This window comes from Carassius carassius, chromosome 37, assembly GCF_963082965.1.
Source record: "Carassius carassius chromosome 37, fCarCar2.1, whole genome shotgun sequence".
In the NCBI taxonomy this organism is placed as follows: domain Eukaryota; kingdom Metazoa; phylum Chordata; class Actinopteri; order Cypriniformes; family Cyprinidae; genus Carassius; species Carassius carassius.
Genome location: NC_081791.1, coordinates 15,618,962 through 15,636,797, shown reverse-complemented (window position 1 = coordinate 15,636,797; position 17,836 = coordinate 15,618,962). Strand labels below are relative to the sequence as shown.

General features: G+C 36.5%; 1 protein-coding gene across 5 annotated transcripts in view; it reads right to left on the bottom strand.

Annotated features, from left to right (window-relative positions):
- The window catches only part of LOC132118161 (eukaryotic translation initiation factor 4 gamma 3-like), a 51,388-nt gene that overhangs the window by 28,386 nt on the left and 5,166 nt on the right, over window positions 1-17,836 (bottom strand). For 3 of the 5 annotated variants that reach the window (XM_059527768.1, XM_059527769.1, XM_059527770.1), the window contains exons 2-5: window positions 13,514-13,601; window positions 8,024-8,200; window positions 1,938-2,030; window positions 1,614-1,646 (exon numbers count right to left, since the gene is read on the bottom strand). In XM_059527768.1, the coding sequence (XP_059383751.1) occupies window positions 1,614-1,646; window positions 1,938-2,030; window positions 8,024-8,200; window positions 13,514-13,601 (391 nt within the window). The remainder of the gene's footprint in view (window positions 1-1,613; window positions 1,647-1,937; window positions 2,031-8,023; window positions 8,201-13,513; window positions 13,602-17,836) is intronic. The other 2 variants (XM_059527771.1, XM_059527773.1) reach the window with 2 other exon arrangements.

The window sequence follows — 17,836 nt, the reverse complement described above, 5'->3', positions numbered from 1 at the left end:
TAAACAGCTGTAATGAATGAGGTGGATCAGACACATGATTATTTGTTATATTTAACAAATAGTGAACGTTACCCCTCCCCAACATGTGCTAGAGAAAACCAGGGCTCTGGTTAATATGGTAACAAAGAAACACATCAATATATGAGTGTTTTACAACTCGAAGGAAATATAGAGTTTTCACTCTAAATTCACTTTGAAACAGACAAATGTAACCTTGTTCTATACAGTATTGATACAAACTCTTTTAAATTAACATTTTAGAATCACATACTATTGTTAACAGAGATCACAGGTATGCCATGTTTGGTATCTTTCGGCTGCATTTTTAATGGTCTAAATGTTCATTTGCATTATATGTTTGTACCTATGGAAGGTGTTCGTGTTACCAGAATCTTTAGTTTCTTCATCCACACCCAATCAAAGACCGTATGGGAAACATATGCCTGAGGACAAAGGGTCATAAACCTCCAAAGCTACCATTCCTCACCCTTTATAGATCACTGATCACCAGATCAGAGAAGTTGTATTGAGATGCAGAAACTCCAGTGCAAGACTCAACTGTATGAGTGTGTGTGTGTGTATGTGTATGTTAGACTAGTTTAAGTATTTATGTAGTTAATAAAGTCTTACTTGTATCACACTTGAGGTCGTTCATTGTTTGTTCATAACTGGAGTCCCTAATCATGCAGATTTTTGCTCTGAGTAGAATTGTACAGTACGAAAGTTGTTTTCCTTCACCAGGAAAGTAACTTTCTGCGAATTGACAGACAGTTGACACTGAGATGTCAAGTAAATACTTACAGCGGATCTAAATATTTATAATTAAACATAACTAGTTATGATTGATTATTCATATTTCCCCTTTGAGCTGATTCGCTACACATCCAAAACAATGCTGTGTGCTGGGATAAATGCACTTTTAGGACATACTTTAGTGGTATTTTTACCAGTTTATAATTCATGAAGAGCTTGAACTAAGAAGTCAAACAACGGCAGGAGTTTACACTTATTCAATGCTAACAGACCAATCACACCAGAGTTTGTTTTAATCAAACCAAATCTTCCAAATGTAAACATGTTCTAAAATAACACTGGGGCCGATTGAAAAAACATGAGACAAAACATCTCCTATAGTAGCACAGAAGAAATAAAGGCATACAGATTTGGAACAACAGAGGGGTGAGTAAATGAAGACAATTTTTATTTTGGGCTGAACTGTCCCTTTAAATGTGTGCAGAGTGAATTCAGTCTTGTAATATTTGTTTGCTATTAAACTGATAGGCCTCGGGACTATGTTTTAATGTAGGGACCACATCGCCAGGTACAATAATTCACAATACCACAGAGCAGTAGTCCTCACCCAGGGGAAATTAATTTCTTTAAGATTTTTGTAAAAATGATTACAATTATTTTTGAAAAATTACTGTAATATGTTCCTTGAGGTTAATTTATAATGTTAATACACTACACAGCAAAAAACAAACAAACATTTGTCCTGGCCCTCTGTCTGAAATGATACATTTTTAAGGAGCAGCTCCTTTAAGGTTTGTGAATAAAACAGCTACTGGCTAACGTCACTGCATGCAAGGAGGCCATGCATTTGCGTACATTACCTGGTGATGGGTAGGACGAGGCCCAGGGGCAAACTGATTGAAGGCAAAGAGCGGCATGGCAGAGGGGAAGAATCAGAGAGAAAGAAAGAAGCGAGAGGTAAGAATTATCACCCACAAACACATAAACCACAAGCTGTGCATGGCATATGCAGCACACTTCCCGAGAGGAAGTAATGACGCAAGGTATGTTATATGTAACATATACACAGCACCAACTAATGACCACAAACCACACTATAAACAACAACAAAGCGCTCAGCATAAAGGAAGCATTTCTAACAGAAGTCTAATTTGAAAAAATAACATGGAATCACAGGCACTCACCGGGCGGCTCTGAGGCTGTGTGTTCATTGGCTGGGTTGGCGATGAGTAGACCAGAGGGGTCGTGCCGGCATTCTGCCCCGGTGTGTATGGAGACTGCAGAGTCACGGGGTCCGAGAGAGGTCGAGTAGAGACCGGCAGAGAAAGATAAACAGCAGTAAGGATGGATGAGTTTTACCCTCTCTGATAAAATCCCTACAGCTGAGTGAGCGTGTGCTGCGTGAGTGTGGGTGACAGAGTGAGTGTGTCCACTCCCTGCCGCTGCAAACACTGCGGTCTGCTGACACTGACAAATCTGCCATCTCTCAACGCTGCCTTCAAGGCAGAGAAAGCGAGAGAGAAACAGAGGTGTAGTCCTGTTCAGACGTGAGTGGGCACAAACGGAGTGTTTGTGTGCCACTGGGTTCAGGATATATTGAACTATACAGGATGACAGAACAGTTGCTTTCATTCAAAGCAACATATAGTACATTTATTTTGCCGTCGGTCTACCTTGCTCAAGTGGAAGAATGGTGATGGCTTGTGGGTTGCCTAGCGTGGGGTTTGAACCTAAAACTTTTCGGTTTTCTTGAAAGGATTAAAAAATGATTGGGCAAAAGCAATATATAGAGGTTTTTTTTGTTTATGTAGTGGTAAACCATTCCAGTTTTTATTGGCAGAAGTAGATGCAAATATTTATTTTTTAGAAATGTATTTTTGGCGTTTTTGCCTTTTATTATGATAGGACAGTATGTAGACAATTAGTTAAGTGGGGCTGGAATTTGCGCTGCTTTATTTAACTTTATTTTTAATTTTATAATGTCTTTTTTTTTTACATTCCCTTCTTGTATAGTTGTATCTACATTTTATATTTGATCTAGATTTTTAGGTAGGGATGTCCAGATCCGACCACGTGTTCGGGAAATCGGGCCCGATCGCGTGGTTTCAGACTCGATCGGAATCGGACGTTACCTCCCGATCAGGACTCGGATATATATATATATATATATATATATATATATATATATATATATATATATATATATATATATATATATATATATATATATATATATATATATATATATATATATATATATATTCTCATTAATTTTTAACACATCTTTTGTTATGCGGTGGCACAGAGTTAGACCCTTTTGACTCCACACAGAAACAGCGACGCGTGCGGCATGAGCTGGTGTGAATAAATATAGATTCAAACTCAAAGAGACATGATAGTTTGCGTATGACCTGATATTTCATTCGGACCCAGGATACAGCGAGATGAACATCACAGAGCGCTAAACCCTCATGCAGTGTGTGTTTCATTCATACTCGAAGCCGGAGCGCACTGTCGCGCTGATATCAGGATATTCCTAATATGGACAAAAGCGTCCAGCAATGCTGTGGTGCTCACAGGAAAACAGAAACTTATGCAAACACGAAGACATTATGTGAAAACAGTGTTTGTAGTATATAAACAAATCATTATTATTTGTTATTGTCCAGCATTTATAGATTTCTAAGCCAATTAAAAGCTAGAAATTAGAGAAAAAATAAAGTTGCCTATACTACCAGTCAGAAGTTTTTGAACAGTAAGCTTGTTAAGGTTTCTTTTTTTTTTTTTTTGAAGTCCCTTCTATTCACCAAGCCTGCATTTATTTGATCCAAAGTACAGCAAAACAGTAAGATTTTGAAATATTTTTACTAGCCTATTTAAAATAGCTGTTTTATATTTGAATATATTTCAAAATGTAATTTATTGAACATCCTGGATCTGTTTTTTCGCTTTTCTTTATTCTTTTTTTAATGTATTATAGAAGTATCGGATCGGGACTCGGTATCGGCAGATACTCAAAATCAAATGACTCGGACTCGAGGACAAAAAAACCTGATCGGGACATCCCTATTTTTAGGCTTTAATATTAATGTTATCTGTACGCACTGGGGGTCTGAGAGTAATGCAATTTCGATTCTCTGTATGTATGTACTGAACATGTGGAAGAATTGACAATAAACCAGACTTGACTTGACTTGAATCTGGAAAGGTCCGTGAGCTTGGACATGAACTAAGGATGCCTGAAGTGAAATGGCATTAAATCAAGAGGCTATTGGCGCTGACTGCAAATACTGATTTAACAAATGTTACTCTAAAATAAGCAAATATTTACAAAGTAAAAAAAAAAAAAAATTAAAAAAAAAAAAGAAAGAAAATAAACAAAGGAAGCTTAATTCTTATAGTTTTACATTAGATCTTTCAATTTCTGTAGTAAGATGTTAACAGAATAATTTAGACTTAGCACAATTTGTATCTTTTTTGTTAGGGCTGGGTATCAATTCAGATGTCCCGATTCCATTCTGATTAACAAGCTCTCAATTCATTTGGATTTGATTCTTGATTCGAGTCACAATTTTTTGGTTACATTTAATGAATATAGTTTTAATATAAATGCTATTGATATTTCTAAAAAATGAATAAATAAAAAAAAAATTAAGAGCCACACACCTGTATTTTAAACTTTTTTTTTTGTATAGGGTACTATTTTTTAAAACAATAACAGGGCAAAATGTTTTTCTTATTTTTTCTGGTAATCAAATGAAGGCATAAAACATTAATTTATCTTTATCAAATTAAAATTAAACCAGTTTTTCTTTCTTTGGTTTACTGCAAATTTTTTTTACAAAACTAAATTTTATAAACATTTAGTAGTAGTAGTAGTTAGTGTTGTCACGGTACCAAAATTTCAGTATTCAGTACCGATACCAGTAAAAATCCACGGTTCTCGGTACCAATTTCGGTACCAAAGCAAAACACAAAAATATGCTAAAAAAAAAATAAAAAATAAAAAAATAAAAACTTATCACTAAAAATAAAACCAATGCCATTCTTTATACTTATTTACAATTGTGTTTAAAGTTTTTCTACAAGTCATATAATTATGAAAAACAGAAAACAAGTTTCACCCAAATTTAATTTGTCTTTTAATTAATGAAATTTAAACATTTTATTTTCTGGTAAATAAAGGGCATTTGCTATTCAAATTAAAACATGGAAGAAATATTGTGTGATTTATTTCTTTAAAAAATTGTTTTATTAATTTATAATCATTTACAGATACTGGTCCATATGGAGATTTGATTTGATTAATTTATGCTAACTTTCACTAATTCCCTGACTGTCCATATTAAAATTTAAGTTTCATTTTCATGACTGGATTTTGAGATTCCGTACGAGTTTTCTGCTTCGCGGAAATCATAGCGCTGTATGCGTCAAGAACCGGGTCGACCGGGTACTCTGTACCACCAGTACCTAAAGAAACCTGGTACCATGACATTTTAATTTTTTTTAGTAGCGACTTGGTACCGAAGTACCAGGTCTTTTGACAACACTAGTAGTAGTGTTGTTATTGTCTTAAGTCTTAAGACTGCACAACAGGCGAATACATTTCTGTCACAGTTTCTTCATGTTAAACCAAACTTTTTTTTTGACAGGCTGCCATGAAGAACTTGCAGCTGCTGTGTGTGTTATATGATGGTAGTTTTCTTGCAGAAATCAAATGAATAAATGACATGGTTTACGTTACTAAGGTAAATAAGAGGGTGACATCTAGTGGAGAAGACTAATGATAAGATTTACGTTAATCAGATCTTGTGTTAAATGTTTGCTGAAATAAATACCAAAAAAGATCGATTTGTGACTTTTGAGAATCGATACTGAATCGACGTCATTAAAAAAAAGTAGATTAATCAATTAATGCCCAGCCCTATTTTTTATTCTATTGTATTTATCCTTTACTTTTTTATGTAGATGTCGTAGCAACCTTATTTACAGAAAATAAATATTTTATATATATATCGCTTTCTTTAAATCCTTCACATCAATTTTTTATCATATGGCCCATGCATAACGTGTTAAATAATGCTGATTACAATATTTACCAAAATAATCATTATTATGATTTTTGGCACAATTGAAGTAAAATTCAGCCCAAATCTCTATCCGCCTCTGACATCCACAAACCTCAGCGATTCCTGCATTCACATGCACAGATTTTGATAGAGGAAAGGGTAGATACGTAATTAATGTTTAGCCTCTGGAGCACTCTTAGCTTATTAATAGGCAGTCACACTGGCAATGCGGGGCAGCAGTAAAGTGGGAATGTGAGTGCTGGTCTCAGACAGATAACAAGCTTGAGAACAGCTGAGTCACCCTGACAGTCTTTCTATTCCTGTGTCAGAGTCAGATGGGCACGGTGTGCATGTGCGCGAGTGGCTGTGTGTGCTTTGACATCTGCATCCAGTTATGTGAAATACCTTCCATCTGACCTATAAAGACCTGTGTGTAATGTATCTTTGAGAAACAAGATAACAAAACATTGATGTGCATGCGCTGATTAATTGTGGCAGGCATTAGGGCTGGGAAATCTAGATAAAAATTTATTTTGTTTTTCCTCAGCATCTTGAGGTTTCTGACAATATTCATTATATATCACAGTAGTTGTGTATTTGCTTTAAAAGGCTTAAATAGTTGTTGTTGTTTTTTTAATCAAAGGGACCATAATTTTTTACCAAATTGGCCCTGAAAACAATGTAAGTAGATCTAATTTAGCATAATGAAGATGTTTTTCAGAGTGTTGAAACACTAAATGAACAAGACATAATTTTTTAAAACTATTTAAATGCTCCAACATACCGACACATTTTAATTAATATGAAATGAATTGCTTAATCAGAGCTAAGAGTCACTCATTGACTCAGAAGGCCCTATTTTGACGATCGAAGTGCGTGGTCTAAAGCGCATGGTGCAGGTGCACTCAAGGCGTGTCTGAATCCACTTTCGCCAGTTTAAAGACAGGAAAACGGACGGCACGCCCAGGCGCATGGTCTAAACAGGTTGTTCTTATTCTCTTAATGAGTAATGGGTGTTTTTTGGCCGTAACGTGCAATAAACCAATCAGAGTCTCATCTCCCAAGTCAGTTGTGCTTGCACCATGGCAGGTTCGCTATTTACATGCCGGAATATAATTTTTCATTTTTAAAAATATTTGTGTGCTGCTTCGCATCTCTGTGTGTGTAATAAGCAAAGTGTACATACATTGTGCAACCGCCTATAGGCACATATTATTAACGTGCTCTTTAAATAACAAAGAAAAAATATTGTGCCAGACTTTAAACCAGGTTTGAGTTGTGTGAACGCAAACTGATTGATTCCGGGACCCACCCCGGGTTGGGGACCTAGCAACATTGCCGGGTTCAGTGGCGGAACGTATGTATCTTGTGACTCTTTGAGCTGGTGTTTTCAATATTACAACCCTGCAGTGCCAGAGGGGCTAGTCTGTGTTTTAAATGCAGAGAGTGGTGTTTGTCTAAAAAAAAAAAAAAAAAACATAAAATAAAATAAAAATAAATGTGCGCAAACTGGACTGAAACAGAGACCACGGAGCTGAGATTGTTCGCCAGCTCAATGCAACAGTACGTGATGAGGTTGTGTATGAGTAAATTAAAAACAAAATGCAACAGCATGGAGAGAAATCACAGGTAATTAGCAAAAAAATCCACCAAGTGCTGGATAACAACAGAAAGAGCAGTGGAAAATTAGATTGACCTTGCCATGATTTATGTAATAATATAGCCTAGAGTTTTCGATTCGTACATTACACGTCACATCCTTATCTTACATGTCATCACGGGACCTTTACGGGATGTGTGTGAATACACGCACAGATTTCGGGAAATCACTAGCAGTGTGAATAAACCAAAATCTAACGATCCAGGAACAATTGCGGGATACATTACCCGTGTATTTTCCAGCAATGGACTTTCAATGAAGGTAAAAAATCTCTCAGGTTTGATTAAAAACCTTTCTTGTGTTTCAAAGATGAATGAAAGTCTTAAGGGTTGTCCTGAGGGTGAGTAAATGACGACAGAATTTAGATTTTTGAGTGAACTATGCTTTTGAAAACTTAATTGCAGTGGTCAGAATGTTGCTAACTTGTATTTATATTGTAACAGTATTACAAATATTATATTATATTACCCAGCCCTACCAGGCATACAAACACATATAATGACACATTCAGACAAACAGAAAGACTTGTGTGTGGACTCACCCCTCCTCCTGCATCCCAGCCTTTAGGGTTAGCATACAGATGCGCAGTGGTCACTGTTGAAACTGATACCTGAGAGAGTCCAGGGGAGGAGGCGAGACCTGGTGGCGTGGCCGCTAGGTTAGGGTGTCCCTTGCTGATTTCATGTGCTGTATATGGGGGTCCAGGGGGTCTATGTACCTGAGAAAACAAAGAAGAAACTGTTTCAACACTGAAGAGTCAGACAAAATAACCATTACTGTTTTTTAAGTCAACATGAAACAATATTCGCAAACCCTCTTTACTTATGTAACACGAGACGTTGAATATTGTTTTATTTGGTAACAACATGAAATGAAGGGGAGGACATTGGGAACTGGTTGAACTGTAAATACCAGAATGAACCACAAAGCTAGTTTAGAGAACTAGTTCTCCTACATTGGAGGAGACTTTGTGAGCAGGAAGTGGAGTATGAAGGTCAAAGTTCACCTTCAAGAATATCACAACATCTCCCAACTAGAGCTGTGTGATATGGACAAAAAAAACCTATCAGGATTTTTTTGACCAATTTTGCGATTTCGATTTTAATCACAGTTTTGACACACACAGACATGCTTTACAGTCATAAATGCATTCAGTATAAATTTGAAACTTTTTTTTTTCTTTTTTGCCATGCATTGGTCATAGAGCTCATTGTAGCGGTGCCTCAGGTGTTGAAATAGATTTGTTATACATTATACAGGTTCACACGTACTCCGTTGGCAGTGCGTACACAGTACGTGTATGCGGTGAAGAAGCAGCAGCGAGAGCGCGTTATTGTAACGCGAAAGCACATAAAAATAATACGCGAGCGCAAATCTCTCCACTCGCATTTCCTTTGCTCTCAAAACCATACAAGCATTCTCAGATACACGCTGATCTCGCCCGGAGAGAGTGCGTGCACTTAAAACGTGTCTTCTCTCGCTCAACCTGTGTCTTGTGCACTCACAACTCTCTCTATGCTCATGCGCTAGATATGAAATCTTTTCGCATCTTTCTATTTCTAACCTTTTCTGCTCACATCTTTTACCGTGTGCAGTGTGAACGCTCTGATCCATTAACATGGGCTCGAAAAAAATACGCATCACAGACAGAGTTTGTGAACCTGGAGTTAGGCATATGCCCAGTCTGTTCTGTTCTCGCGCTCCACTTAAGCAGGCTGCATTCTGATTGGTTCAGATAGCATATTGCGGGAGGTCGGGGCTGCGGAAAATCGTGCTATAAAGTGATTTAGAAATCGCGCATGCTCAAATCGTGATTTTATTACAATTTCGATTAATCACACAGCCCTACTCCCAACATCTTTCTGTTGTTGTATCCTTCTGTAATCTGTATACTAGCATGTACAACAATTCTATTATTTTGATTTTAAAGGAAGAGTTCACCCAAAAATGAAAATTCTGTCATTAATTGAACCAATCATGTCACATGGACTATATTTACGATGCCCTTACAAGCTATCTGGGCCTCGAATTTGGTAGGTCTATGCAGGATCAGGATGCTCTAATATCTTCATTTGTGGTCCAAAGATGAATGAAGGTCTTACAGGTTTGGAATGACATATATGAGCAATTAATGACAGAATTTTCATTTAGGGCTCAACTATCCATTTTAGAGAAGCTACACCACCATCCAAAAGTTTGTGGTCGTTAAGATTGTTTTTGGTTTGTTAAAAAAAAAAAAAAAAGTCTCTTATACTCACCAAGGTTGTATTTATTTAATTTAAAAAATACAGTAAAAATAGTAACGTTGAAAAATTAATAGAATTTAAAATATCTGTTTTACTGTGTGTACTGTAAGAAATGAAACAAGAAGGCATGTGGTTTAAAAGATGGCAAGTAAAATAAAAAGCACATCTGTATGCAATACAGTTCATTATTATCCAGAGCGGCTTACTATAAAAAATTTGTGCGACCAAATTATGTTTTGTGCCAGTAACTGAAAAAGTTGTGGAAAAGGTTAGTGTAGTTCCCTGAAAGTATTCATTAAATAAAAAAACAATCTAACAAATCCCAAACTTTTCAACAGTATTGTATATTCCTGCAACAGCTATTACATTAGTTAACATGATTTTCCCCACCCACAGCATTGATATCATTAAAAACAAATAAGGAAGTCAGAGCTTCACTTGTTTCAGATTATATTACATTCTGATGAAAGACAAAAACTGATGAATCATGTTCAGTAAAACCAGAAACATTTATTGAGGAAGTAAATCCTTTCAAATACATTGAACTGCCATAGTTTGAGGCAGCTTTCCTCAGTCAAATTAACTGTGAACAAAGCTTAAACAGTGTTCAACAACAGAAAGTAGGCTTATTCCTGTGTACTCTAGACTACATCTTGAAGTCCAGTTCTTTCTATTACAACAAGCAAGCTCTGTTTACATGTAGAAAGTAATCAGCCACCACATGAAACTCTCCTGTGAATACTCATTACAGCAGCAGCAATGGCGGTTACTATCCATAATCATGGCTTACACGGGCATATGAGAGAGTGCAGTGTCATTGTCAGTTCTCCCTGGATTTTTAAAGTTGCTGCTGTAATTATAAATTGTAAATGCAGGCCAGAAACTGATAATGAGATTAACTTGGTGGTTGCACGGTGAGAGACTGCAGCCCGAGCTACTCCATAACTCATTAAAGAAAACAAGAAACCTGCAGTCCTGTCGTCTGCCTCACAGATCAAAGGCTTCATACAGAAAGCGGCCGGTTTTTACCTACTGTGAGGCCTTAAGAACAGCCATCTGCATGCCAGACATAGAAAATAAAACTTCTCCACCTCGGTCATACAGCTTATGTATTAAATGACAATCATTCAGTCTGATCTAAACACCTGAAATTTCACATGACTGGCTTGCTGGCTTTTCCAGGCAACAGCAGCAGGTGGAGAATGACCCACTTATTTGCAGAGATTACGCAGCTTACCCAGCAGCCTGGGCTTTTCCAGGGTGGGGTGCTGCTGTGCTGAGAAGGGGCGGGTGAGATCACACACACAGCCCTTTGGCTCCCAGAATGACGGGCTTTCTGACCCAACACAGGAAGCAGGAACAGGAGAAAGACTAGCTCAGCAGAAAAAAAAAAAAAAGCACCCCACCCGTCCACTTCCCTCACTACTGCTCGCTCAACCTCACGTCAGTCCAGCCAGCTGTCAGAAATCAATTTTCCTATTAAGGCAACAATATAAAATACCTAGCTTACCCTCTATGTGTGTCAAATATTTTAAAGCCATTCGACACTAGATTGGCCAAGAACAGAATATTAAGAAATATATTAATAGTTAGTGCTGGGCGGTAAACCGGTTCATACCGAAAACCGGTGTATATTTTCGTTACGATGTTAATTTTGAATATACCACCATACTGGTGTATTTAATTACTCAACGTTCGGAACGAACGTTATGCTGCGCCGCGGCCGCGCGACTGTTTCAGACCGACACTTTACAATGTTGCACTTCTAAGCAGCGACTGCGAGGCACGGTGAGGGTACACCATAGACACAGGGGTACACACAGCAGTGCTCTGGTGTTACATTATAACGCCTGTTTCACACAGTCATATTTACGGATTCCAGCTGCACGAGGTGTCAAGGAGCGGTGCTCTGCAGCAGTGCAGCGATTGTTAACGTACTATTCTATTTTTGCTGTGCTGCAGGCGCTGAATTAAAGTGAAAGCGCATTGTTCGCAGGAAAAATTAACATGGATTGACATGGAAACGCAGTCACATGGGTTTTTGGCTAGGTTTAAAACAAGAAAAAGGGCACTTTTAGATAAACAAGGAAAACAATATATATGTTCACTTTTATGGAAGCAGAAAAACAAAGTTCATTAAGACCCGTGGGAGTGCTTGTGATAAAGATTTAAATGCAAAATTCATGAGACTGTTTCTGTCTGTGGTGTTTTAATTTTAAATATTTTAACAAGAAAAGTAGGCTAATTATTGTGTTTAAATGTTTTGCCGCTTGCTTGAGCATCTTATTATACAAACCTAGAAGTAAAATGCATGAATAATGCGTTGTTTATATTTATTGAGTTTAAACTAATGTCTATATGAAAGATTGTTACTGTTCTGTGATAAAAGACTTACAATGCTGAAAAAAAAAAAAATTTTTTTTTTTTACATGATATGAAATCAAAACAAAGAACAAATGTTGTGTTTGTGGACTAAACAGCCGCGGATCAGTAGCGTACTGCAAACACGTCCTGAGTGAAAGCACAATGAGTCCATGCTGCAGACTGCATATGCACTGCAGGCAGATTATGCATATATAATATCCTAGCAGCAACACGAGCAATTTGCTCCAGCACCTTAGCCGCAAGCACGTCTTGGAATATCAACCAGCAGAAAATGCATTGTACACCTGATTATGCAAGAAAAAAAAACCGTCATAAACCGGAAAACCGGTATAATTTTGAAAAAAAAAAAACGGTATATACATTTTTGGTCAAACCGCCCAGCATAGTTTTATAAAAATAAAAAATAAAAAGTCAGATAACTGCAATTTGGGCAATTTTTGTAACCACGCTGTCTCAATGCCTGACTTTTTGTGGTATTTTTTGCTATAAATCTGGAAGATGCTACATCATGCAATAGGTTTATTTAAATTTCATTTTTCAGCATTAGATACACAAGGACATCTAAAAGATATAAAATAATGTTTATATGTAAAAATAGTATACCTTTTTATTATTAGTTTTTATTATTAAATTTTTATTATTAAGTGCGTTCTCAAAATTCACTGAAATATTTAATTATGTTTGACGTAATGCTTTTTCCCCACTTTCAGTGGTGGAATACACAAGTACCATTAAAATATTAAAAATCAGCTAATTTTTGTTAAAGAAAATATTTATATTCAACGAGGATGCATCATCTTGTAAAACCCACATATAAAGAGTTTTCAGATTATGATTCATTGGATTCCAGGAATCTTAATAAGAAAGCAATTTTAGCCAAATTTGTGGAAGTGGATGATGCATAATTTATGTAATGATTGTCAACCATCATTTTCAAAATGACTGGAAACATGTACTAGCATCTCTAAACTCTATGTATGTTATATTTTGCAATAAAACAAAAAAGAAAGAAAACAGCTGAAAGACAGAAATGAATAACACATTCCATTTTTGGCGCTTTCCTGAATCATTACATAGCTACAGCAGCAAACAGCTTTCACCAGTACACATAGTGGTCCTCATGTTGATGACTCAAATGCACTAAGGTTAGGAGTCAAATATTTTAATGTTACATTTGCTGGTAGAGAGGAGTGGTCTGATCCCAAATTAGAGTTAAAGCAACCATATGTACGAGAATGGTTTTATTTCTACAACATACTTTAAAGAAACAGTTATATTCTTTAAAATGACTGCAGCAAAAGGGACAGGCTCAGATCATCTAAGGTAAAGCTGCCTGATTAACAAGTTTGTTTCTAGATGTGAAAGTCAGCCAAAGAAAGAAAATGAAGCATTCAACTCACGCTGTAGACAGCAGCGAGGGGCGGCGGGGGGTAGATTCGCTCGTCCAGGGACACTCTTGGGATCCTAGAGGGGAAATTAAGGAAAACTCTGGGGCAAAAAGTACTTAAGGCCAAACAAAGCAACAAGGTGGGAAAACACACACATAATGCATGAAGGAAACTGTTCAAGCACAGTGATATCAGAAAGAAAAGCTGACAGAATCGAGCAGATCACATTTATCCACATGCAAATTAGCTAATTAGCTTGTTTTACCTGTTCTGCATGACAGATACATACAAATTATTCTCTTTTTTTTCTACTGGGCCAGATGGTAAGAATTGTACATGTCTTGCCAATATTTTGACTGGTCCAATTAAAAAAAAACAAAAAACAAAAAACAACAAAACATTTTAAAACATTTTATTTATATATATATATATATATATATATATATATATATATATATATATATATATATATATAGCAACACACTACTATTTTAAGTGATAGTTAATTTTAAGTCATCGTGATACTCTCCAAATTGGCGCAAGGGTGACGTAGAGAAGAATTTTTGAAAAAGCCTTTATTTGTGTTTTCTATGCACACAAAATCTATTCTAAAATTACGGTTGAACCACTGATGTCACATGGACTATTTTAACAATGTCCTTAATATGTTTCTGTGTCTTGATTGTTTTAGTGCCATTACTGTTTTTTGAGGTAGTGGTTCTGGCTGTGCATTATGACTCTCCACGTGAATTTTTTTTTGTTATTATTATTATAAATATTATTAAAAGTAATATTGTAATATTGTATTTTCTACTTGGTCTCCTTTGCATTATTAACATGATGGTTTAAATGTACATTGTATAATGTGCCCTGGGAAATAAATATTAAACAAGAAATGACTCGGATTCATTACTTTATTCCTATTTCATCAGATAACGTTGTTGTGTTGAGTTTAATATGCTTCAACCGGACTTATTAACCAGAAATGACTGAGTAAATTGGGATAATACTCTCAAATGTACTGAAGATCAAAGACTATTTAAAAAGGCATCTCAGAGATGGAGAATAGAAACCATCCGGTGCTATGTTGAGTATATTATCTCACCAGTATGAGTGGCCACTAGGGGTGTAACGGTACGTGTACTCGTACCGGACCGTTTTGGTACAGGGCTTTCGGTACGGTGCACGTGAGTACCGAATGATGGAATGCAATATTTTGTGTGCGGAACATAGGTACATTTTCGCGTTTCCAAACAAACATATTAAGTGGCGGAAGTCTCCGCGTTCAGCGCAAATCCCGCCCTGCAGCTGATTCTAAGGCCGGCGACACACTGGATGCGTGGCACAAGCGTCTCAGCTGCGTGGCGTGTCCATTTTTAATTCGGCTACCATGTTAACAGGTTGAGCTTGCAGACAGCCTGCGTGAGACATGCATCTCAGGCGCGGCTCGAGCCGCGCGGAAAACGCATGCATGCTAGAAATTGAACCGACGCCTATTTTTCACGCGACACGCAAGCGTGTTGGAATCGTTTCCAGGCAAAATAGAATAGGAAAATATGTTTATGTCATTTTGTACAAAAATACATATTAATTCATGACACTTTGATGTTTGAAAGTCTATAGGTTGACATAAATTCAGATATAAATGTAATTTAAAAAATAAATTAATAATTATCGATTTTCAAATATTGCACCTGTCAAACATAGTCTATTTTGCCGTCAATACTGTTGACGGTGTCCTTTATCAGTAGCCTTTATATTTATGCTCAACATGAAGTATAGATATTGTTGTCATGAAGACAAGAGCCTGGTCTGTCGGCGGTCTTCCTGTCACCTACAGCAGCAGGCACGGCACGGTTCTGGTGAAGCAGGCCTACAAGCTGGGATTGGTAATGCTGCACTGTAATCATAGATATTTATTTTATTTTCATTATATTTTATTATATGATATTGGTTTGAGACGGAGAGTATTTTATTTAGTGGAGAACTTTGCAGCAGTATTTTATTTCTTATTTTATTTTTATTTTATATATATTTTATTAAAAAGTATTTAAAAAAAAAAAGTGTATAGTAATAAACAACCTGCAGTTTAATGTTTGCATTTCTTTCCCTTACTGTACCGAAAATTAACCGAACCGTGACTTTAAAACCGAGGTATGAACCGAACCGTGATTTTTGCGTACCGTTACACCCCTAGTGGCCACATAAGTTACTAATAAGTAAAATGGTATTTCTTTGTAGATTATCTAACAACTTGGAAAACAGACAAAACAGAAAAGGTAAGAAGCATTATTACGGGAAAGGGCATTCTGATAAAACAGGCGCAGACCTGTTACAGAACTAACTTTAACCTGCGCTGACGTAAATATATATATTTTTTTTAAAAGGCTAATTATTCTAAATACAGTTTCAATTTCGGCCTCCAACGATTATGAGAATACAGTATCAAGATAAAATGAATATTAAACGAATAAACGCAACTTTATTCCATCCCCTTTCCAGCATTGCGCTGCTGTTCCTCTATAAAAGCCCAATTTCACGTGCAAATCAGTAAAATCAAGTTATCGTGACTTTAGCAAAATGGGATGTGGTTGATTTATTAAAGTTGATTAGATTAGGTTTTTAAAAGCATAGAAGATAACTTGCGCTGTTCCTCAGGAGTTGGACTGAGGAGTTGTGTGGAGTCGGAACAGAACACGGACATGTAAAGTCAACTGTTAGCTTAAAGTGCGCGCCTAAACAGTCAAATACGTGCACAATTTTGTCAAAATGTGGTTTGATTCCCATGATTGATACGGTTTAGTACAGTACAGTATGGTACGCAATTATGTACATTTTCACTGTCAGAAGTTTTTTTTCCATTTCCACAACCGCTTCCACTGGGGTACCTAGCACAGCAAAGGGTACCAATAGGGTGGAGCTAAACTCACTGCAGAATGAATGATTAGTTGACTAGGATCATCACTTCTGCATGATAACAAGGTGTGGGGTATTGGACCCCATAACTTGATTAATAGTCAAACAAGAAATCATGTAATAATATAATTAATATCAGTATGAAGGATATGGCAACTCGGCATCCACTCCTTCAAAGGGGATAAAGCAAAGCTTCTCTTTCACTTGTTCCACTCTGCTGTGAGTGTTGGGCTTATTTACATCAGAGTGCGCAAATGCAAAAAATATATAACAGCGTATTTTATCATTTTATATTTTCACTCAGACAATAGCCGTTTCTCAATATAAGTTCTTGTCTGTTCTTGTGGACTTGGGAAACGTCATCGGCCAAAAACAGCCTTAATTTTATAAATATTACTGTTATTGTGTCAAGAAATGTAGAGGTTTTTCAGGCAAGAATGTAATTGTTTAAAACTCAAATCTGTGGTAGATAGCGCCTATTTGAAAATTTGCTATGCCAATTTCGGAGCTCTAGGCGATCACCGGGTGCTCAGTGTTCTTGTATCCGGCCGAGAGCAGCCTTGGCTCGGCCAGTCCGTCTGACATGTGTTGCTGGCTCTGGTGTCTCTGTAGTGATTAAACATGAGATACAATTTGTTTTGGTTAGGCTAAATTTAACAGGCATCCGTGGTCTCATGAATCTATTATTTGTTCCTGGTCATATTGTTTTGGCTGAGCTCAAAGTTTATATATTTAATTTTAACTCTACCTTAGTACAGCACTGACTTTGTAGAATGCATTTGACTGAACTATTTGCTTTTGTCTATATTTCCTCTTATACAAACCTCTTATACTTTGTACTTAATACTTTTATAATGACTATTATTGTTCATTAAAACTTACATTTAACAAAAAGAGGCAGCACTGTGCTTATTGTCACGGTTCATTGTAGATCGCTACTTTACAGCATACACCATGCCTACCAAGTAATAAGGGGAATATTGGCAGTGGAAACGCAAGCCTTTTTTTAAATTATTTTATAATCAAGTTTTTTTTATTACTGACATTTTACATTTTAATTATTTTCAATAATTTTGAGGACTTTTTTTGTTTTTGAAGATGTAGATACCACAGCAACCTCATTTACAGAAAATAAATATTTTGCTATCTTTACATAAATCACTCATATAGGGTTTTGGTAATATGGCGCACTCATAATCGGGACACAAGGGTGAGTAATTAATGACAGAATTTTCATTTTTGGTTGAACGATCACTAACCAAACAAAAAGTTAGTGATTGTTCAACCAAGGACCTACAGAAATCATTCTAATATTATTTTGTGCTTTAAAAAAATTCATATTATTATAGGGATGCACCGAATATTCGGCCACCGAAAATTTTCGGCCGAAAATGGCCAAAAAGTGCATTTTCGGTTTTC